At 39.3% G+C, this 7852-nt stretch overlaps 1 protein-coding gene across 2 annotated transcripts in view; it reads right to left on the bottom strand.

Annotated features, from left to right (window-relative positions):
- Positions 1–3296: 3296 nt before the first annotated feature.
- CRPPA (CDP-L-ribitol pyrophosphorylase A) overlaps positions 3297–7852 on the bottom strand; it is a 53575-nt gene continuing 49019 nt past the window's right edge. For both annotated transcript variants that reach the window (XM_035128980.2, XM_060280743.1), the window contains exon 10: positions 3297–4026. In XM_035128980.2, coding sequence (XP_034984871.2) covers positions 3922–4026 — 105 coding nt within the window. In that variant the 3' untranslated portion in view covers positions 3297–3921. The remainder of the gene's footprint in view (positions 4027–7852) is intronic.

Raw genomic sequence — 7852 nt, 5'->3', positions numbered from 1 at the left:
TACTGCATAAATATAAAGGTCAGCAATTCATAGAATATACTATCAGCTGGATCACATCAAGGGTTTATTTCTTTTGCAAGTCTTGGCATCTCTTCTAGTTAATTCAGAGACAAAAGGAAGATGTGGGTTCAGGTAAGTGATCCTTGAAACAAACAAGAGGAAATACCTTTGAATTGCTTTCTTTCAAAGTCATACAAAAAAAAATATTTTATTCAGCAAACCATGTATTTCAAGTCAGGATAAATATCCAATAATACATTTTTAAAAAGAAGAAGCCACTGGGATTAGAAGTAAGTAATTCTACTGTCAAAAAAGAGAGTAGGGAATAATCAGGTGGGTTACTTTAAACAGTAAAGATAACCAAACACAATGGTTTGAATGACATAATAATATTCGGCTATGCCTACAGTTGCTTCTCTCTAGTGCAGCGTTGATTTGAATTGCTTATAAAAGATTTGCTTCTTATTGCCTGCTCTTTTCTGTAATCCTGTGCTTGAAGTGCATCTTGTGTCTGCTTGAACTGAGGTATACCAGAGCAAAAGGGCTTTCTCTCATGATTTCTGGCATGGTCAGGTTCCCAATATGCTTCGGTCTATTTCTTTTAAAAAGTAAATTGTAAGAAGTGGTTTTTAAACAAATATATATATGCTGGCTTTTAAGCTCAACCACTGAGCTGAACCTAGATCCCTTCCTACTTCTCCTCAACACAAGTTAGTATTCCTGACCATTCTGTTTCCCAATTCCCAATGCATAAAAACATTATACTCAAATTAAGTAGTTTATATAAAAAATGGAAAATGGGGCCAGCTGCTAGCATGATCCCGTATCATACTTTGCAGGACTCTAGTTAAAAGAAATCCACAACTGGAAGGCTGCCTAGATAGAAGTCCAGTTAGAAGATAAATAACCAAGAGAAGGGAAAGAAAAGGTATTGATGTTGCCCATCAAGAGTTGGCACCTGGTCAGTCTTCTCTACTATGGTGAGATGTACTGTATTTCTAGTTGAATGACTGGGCTGTGTCTAATGCATAGCATAGCATTCCACTAGCATAGCAGACTTCCACTTGTGTGATGGAACTTTCCCCTTCGCTTTCCCCACACCCTCAAAATCTTCTCCGGAGGTCAAAATCTGGAGCAGATTTTGAAGGTGTTCAGATAGAGGCAAGGAAGTCCTCTTGCATGAGTGGAACTCTATGCCCGCAGTGTTGGATGCAAGCCATAGCAGTTATTTCTATATTTGTATCTATAGGTATTAATCCACATATATAAAGGTTATGTACATCTGTCGTCTTCTGATCTATTTTTTGTGGTGCCTTGGGGGGGGGGGCAGTGTGCAAGTTATTATACTACCAACTGCTGCTGTTAAATCTGCATTACGAACAAGAGCACAATCCAATTGGAAGTTAAGGTTCTTATGGGAAGACACTACTATTTGACCTGCCTGCCTGCCCTGGTATCATTAACTGATCTTCCCTGATGTCATAGAATGTAGAGACATATTCTTTTCATGCCATGGGGTTTGAGTGGTGCAAGGAAATTTTAATCATTCTGGAACTTTTTACACAAATATTCTAGACAGGAAGCAAAAAGGAGAATAGTCACAGAGAAACAACATGGCATTGAGGATAGATGTTAAATGCTTAAGACTCAATGATGTAAATTCTATATTTGATAAAAAGTGGCAGGTAAAAGGTTACTGAATCTATAGATGATGCTAGCTAATAATAATAATCAGAATTCATAGCATTATCCCATACAACAGGAGCCCTGAAACATAGGTCAGTATTATTATCCCAATGCTGTAGACAGGACACAGAGACAGTGGCTTGCCTAACACCTCTAGTGAATTCATGGCAGTGTTGAGTTGCAAAATCAAGGACTTTGATTCAAAGTTTCAGTCACGCATACTTTATTTTGAAATTTCAGTCTATTCCTTAGGGAAATTAACACTACCGTGCTTCTTTGTCACCTACCCAAGCAATGAAAAGGGTTGTGAACAATTGTTCAGTGTAAATGCCTCCTTGCAGAAACTGCTGAGGCTCAACTGAAGGAGCACAACTGTACATATCAAATAAAAAATTGCAAACAAATCTTTGTAAAGTTATCAAAGGACAAGAGAATAACGAAGATATATCCCATGTTTGTTTGTTTTCAACTCTCTATCAAATTGCAAGCCTGAAGGCAAGGACTTTCTTATTGATATTTGTAAGCTCCTCTGGTAATATTTTGTTGGTTGAATCGCAAAATAAAAATGTTTTAAGTAAAATAATAGTTTATATGGCCAAATCATGCAAGACAGCTCTTCCACCTCCATTTCTGAGTGTTCTCTTCACTATACTTCCTTGAGGGTGGTAAAAATAATCTTGCCAACAATGACATGAGCATTTGAAATGACCACACAAAAATGTTGCGATGATTCAATCAGCCTTACTGTAATTGATTATATTTAGCTGCATTGCACAAAGCTGCACCCAAGGATATGGCCCAAGGGTGAGCCCTTTTTATTTCCTTGTCAAGCTCAAAGAGATTGTGCATGAATACCCGTGTAAAGCTGTGCACTGCTTATTAACCATTAACCATCATTGTTTTAGTTCTCTTACAGATTTACTGACATACTGTATTAAAAGAGTTGGGTTGAAGAACATAAACATAACTGGGGTTTGCTCATTCATATTTTACGTTAACAAGATACAAGGTTTCCCAGATAAGGAGCAAGAGGCACTAACCACCTACTCCAAGATGAGAGTATTTTGAGATGCTCCACATCTTACCTGGCAGGCTCAAATATTGTGAATACTGTTTTCTGTAGCTATCACATGAAGTGCAAAGAATATACTAGCATCTTTAAACACAAGACAGATCCTTCTCAACACATTCTCTTTCTGCTGCACAAAGTGTGGATTTGGCCTAAGGTTAACTGATGATAAGGCAGCATTCTCAAGAGACAGAACCAGGAATTGGTCTTTCCTTGCTGGCACAGGGAGTCTAATGTATGCCTTTGAAATATGAGGGGCTTCCTTCTTTTCTTCATTGCAAGGGACAACTCCACACATGAAAAGGCGAACATCTGAAGTCGAGCGAAAAGCCCACTTCTTTATCTGGGGTTCAAAGCACAGCAAGGTAGTGCAATACCAGTATGAAAAGTTCTGCTTAAATAACACCTGTAATTAGGGTTGCCAGACTCAATAGAGGACAGGACTTCTGTGCCTTTAATTGCCCTGCTCTTTTGAGTCTGGAAACTTTAAAGAGAAACCAGCAGACCCTTTGCTTGGAAATTAAACAAAGGGTCTGCTGGTTTCTCTTTAAGGTTTCCAGACTCAAAAGAGAGCAGGGCAATTAAAGGCACAGAAGTCCTGTCCTCTATTGAGTCTGGCAACCCTACCTGTAATTGATTTCCCCTGATTTAAACCAGAAAGTTATTTGAGAGAAGGTGAGGGAAATACTGGTTGCCTTAAACCACATGGTTGGTTGGTGGTGTTATGCTTGGATCCTGCTTTTGGGTTTCCAACAGGCATCTGGTTGGTCCCTGTGAGAACAGAATGTTGGACTAGATGGGCTATTCTTATGGCTTTAATTAGCCAGTGTAATAATAGAGTGACACATGCTTAGCACTTCCTCGTGGTATAGCTGCATTTAAAGTACTTCACTCTTAGATCATGTCCACACAGCTTTGAAACAATTCACTTCTGCAGTTATATCCCTTTAGAATACAACCAACCTTATTAATCATAGTCCTTAGTTCTCACTGCCCAAAGGCACTCAAGGTAACACATAGCATAGCATTCTGAACCTTATAGTAGCTATATCTCAAATAAGACCTCCCTCTTAAATATTTATCTGCCACCCTAAATATACTGTTGGTAGATTTCAACTTAAAAAGCCTGCATTGACCCCTCCTTGAAATATCTTCACATCTCCTTTTCATGCTACTAGAAGCTGTCCAACGTAGGCAGGATTTCTGTCTCTTATTAATCCCATGATAAGAGCAGCAGCTGAATCCATGGTCTCTTGAAGCTTCACATTGTCCTGAAAGAGAGCAGAAATATACCCATTATCAGCTGCTTTCATTTCTAGGATGGGAAATTCAAAATATGAATTAAAAATAACGGGGAAATGGTAGGAATTAGGAAGAAAAAGTAGGAAGCAGATAGGCCCATATCTCAGTGGCACATGACATCCTTTGGCTGCAGATGGGCAGAGATTAAACTTTTGAGATCTACAGTTGAAAAAGAATCTTAGGGTGGACTTCCGGTCTGCTGCGGAGGGAATGGCGGCGCGCTCCGTGTCGTCTGAGTAAAGGACGACGCGGTTCTGGCTGATAGGGTTCTGGGGCGAGGCCAGGGCTAGGCTAGGCACCCCCCTGGACCCCTCCCCCCAGGAATGAGTGGGGACCTCATGGGTCCAGCAGAGCGTCGGAGAACTTGCCAGAACCCCGATCTCCCCACTGCTGTTTTTGCGAGGGGAAAAGGGGAAGAGGCTTGAGTCCGCTCACGGCTCCATTGCACCCTACAGCCGAAGCCACATGCTGTCACTGTAAGCAGTGGACTTTCCAATCAGAGGTAAAGACCAAATAAAGCTTTTAAAGAAGAAATTAGGTTTAAATTAATTGATTTGGCAAAACGGAAGTGAAGAAGGAAGTCAGCGGACAGGCTCTGCAAGGGGACTTTTTGTGAATGGGAGCAGAGCACAGTAGTAGCAGCTAATGGAGACTATTTAGCAATTTTGAAATACAAGAAATTTCCTTTCTTTTGGATACATATTGGATACAATTATGTCTGGTTGCTCTTCAATAGAATAACTTTGAGCTACAATTTGACAGCTGGGCAGAGATACAATTTTACAGGCTGAGGGATATCTGGCAGAGCAGCAAAAGTCTCCTGTTTAAAAAGAGGCTTGGAAATACAGGAATTAATACTTTTAACCCTGGAACTTGGAGGCACAAACCAAAGCTAGCAGGAGAACTCTCTACCTATTTCGGGGGAGAAATCTCCCAGAAAGGGAAGAGAACCTGGAACAGCTGGAGTTGGTTGGATAAAAAGTGCTTGCTGAAGACCAGGGATTTTATTGCAATATTACCTGCCAGTGAGTAACTTTTCAGTATTCTCTGACACCTTTGGAAGCATACCTCTTGAATTTTTAAATATGGAATTTGGATTACAATATATCATAACATATTGGATTATTTTGGATTACAATTAGACACTTTTAACTATCTCTCCTTCGCCGCCATTGTCTGAGAAAAGAAAGGAACTGTGGAAGAGAAGTATATTTTTATATGGTGTATTTGTATGGATTTTGCCCATTTTTGGATTTATTTGATCTGTGAACTGTTTTGAGTAATATCGTCCGCTATTTATGGTAGGTGGGATTTGGCTGTGCTAATTAAACAACCTTTGGGTGGAAGGGTAATTGCAACAAATTGATATTATCCACTCTTTCTTTTTACTTGTATTTTTGTATTTTTATTTATTTATTGGTTTCTGTCTCTCTTTTGGTAAGTGGCAAAAGGGTCCAAAAATAGTGAGGGGAAAATTTATAGTTTAGTCTGGGAGTGGGGAAATACTTTCACTTTTGAGTAGAGTGAGAAATGCAGGTGTGACCTTGAATAGATCACAATAAAGACTCTGTGGGAAAACTTTTAGCTAAACATGGGGGGAAAACATGATATGGGAGCTTTTACCAGGAAGGCCTCTATTGAGAAGAGACGTGCAAGCGTACAAGAAGAGACAACAACAACAGAAGAAATGGGGAAGGCAGATTATACTGAGTTCTTTACACAGCAATTTATTGATTTTAGGAAAAAGATTGCCCAGTCAATGAAAGGTTTGGTACAACAAGTGCACTCAGATTTAGAAAGATCTACCAATTTATTGACAAAACAGTTTGGGAAGCTGGGTGAGAAGGTTAATAATTTAGAAATAAAGGTTGGCAGAGAAATGACTTTGCATAATACAGTGGAGAGCAGGTTACAACAAATAAAGCACAACATTAATATTAAATTTATTTTTTTAAATAAACTTAGCTGAATATTTCCTGTTCTCTTCATTCAGTTTGCACATTTTTTACTGACAATGGTCAGTGCAAGAGGGTCTCTTCTACGGACAGATCCTTTGAATCCTTTGAATTTGCAGATTGCTAAACATTTTTGCTGTGTTCCCAACATGTTTAAGTGCAAAACCTTTAGTTTCTGAATGACTGCTTTGTGGTTTGGATTCATTAAACCCAAATAAAAATAGAAAGAAGAATCAGACATTCTTTCTAATATCTAGCTGGACCTGTGAGTGAGCACTTCGTTCCAGTGATATTTTGATAGCAAAGAACCTTTCTTGGAGTTTCTGCTGAATTAGATTGGCAGTGCAAACTGACTCAATAAAAAATGTCATGGTCAATCATATTTACAAGTGTTCCTGTCTTTCTTTCTATACAACTTTCTTTCTATAGTGTTACAATCCTGCTTTTCAATATTTTCATTGAGGGAAGCCAAATATTCAACAACAGAAAACATCACAGTCTTAGATACTTGAAAAGTTTAGTCATATTGTAACATTAAACACAGAAGGATAGGAAAAACAAAACGAGCAGCCAAGATCTTGTTCTTGTCCCACACCAATTATCTCACATTGCCGACCACCCACTGCTGCCTCTATGGTTCTGGGACCCCAAATATGTGATGCTTATGGAACATGTACAGAAAATTGTTTAACTCATCAGTAAAACCTGCAACAGCAATCCTAGTAATTGATCTTCCCTATGTATCACGTAAATTCTGTCGTAATCTACTTCCCCATCTCCAAAATGTAGACCGTATTGTTGATGAACCACAGGATCCATTAACCTAGTACAGTTAATGCTGTATTGAAAAATCTATCTTCCTGGCGTGCAATATTCTTTTACTGTTATTTAAATGGATGATTTACTGCATTAATATACCAACCAAAGAACAAAACATTTACAGCGCCATGTGAATGCAATTTAGAAAAATAAAGCATTTTGGAATCTTGCCAGTCATACAGTCTATAAATTCATATTACAAAAGTTTGATTCCACAAAAAGATATGCACCCTCTGCTTTTAAATAAGAAATGCCTTGTAGCTCCAGATGGATTCGGATGCACACTTACTACATCTGATTCAAGTGGTTTCCCACCATGTGTGGGCGCCCAGACCACACACTGATGTCTTCTTTTGCTTCAATACTAGTTGGATTATGGTAATACGATGCCGGAAAGCAGTCTCATATTTGTTTTCTAGTAGAGTTATTGGTGCTCAGTAACTTGAATTCTATACATTCAGCTATGCCACCGTATGAAGCGAGACCACACATACAACACACAAAGCAACATTGCCTAGACAAGTGTGCAGGCCTTGGAAATGGACTGGAGGTGAGCAGGCTTCACTCCGGTCTGCCCTCAGCCGCTTTAAGGCATTCCACAATCAGGGTTCCACTGCCAAAAAAGTCCTCCTTCTTGTTGACTGGGGAAAGAAACTGGGCTTCTTTATCCAGCCCTCAGAACCTTCCCCAGGCCCATGCTCCCCAGCTCTGCTCCACACCCTCAAGAGCTTTTGCCTGGCTTAAGCATAGGCTACTATACGAATATATAGTACAGTACTTATTCTACACCTAGATGTAATTATTACATAGCCAGATGTCATTAACGAAGATGCGGAAAGGGCAAATCCACATATGGTCAGCTGCGTCATTCCAAGCACCTCGTCTATATCATCAAGCCACAACAACTACAAATTGATTAATTGTTTCCTGATACAGTGGTGACAAGGTTGGAATAGATAAGAGCCATTTTATCATCAAAACGTCTCACAAGCATGTCACAGAAGTCCTCCAAAGGTTTTAA

Source organism: Zootoca vivipara, chromosome 12 (assembly GCF_963506605.1).
Source record: "Zootoca vivipara chromosome 12, rZooViv1.1, whole genome shotgun sequence".
In the NCBI taxonomy this organism is placed as follows: domain Eukaryota; kingdom Metazoa; phylum Chordata; class Lepidosauria; order Squamata; family Lacertidae; genus Zootoca; species Zootoca vivipara.
This window is presented reverse-complemented; position numbering and strand designations above follow the sequence as displayed.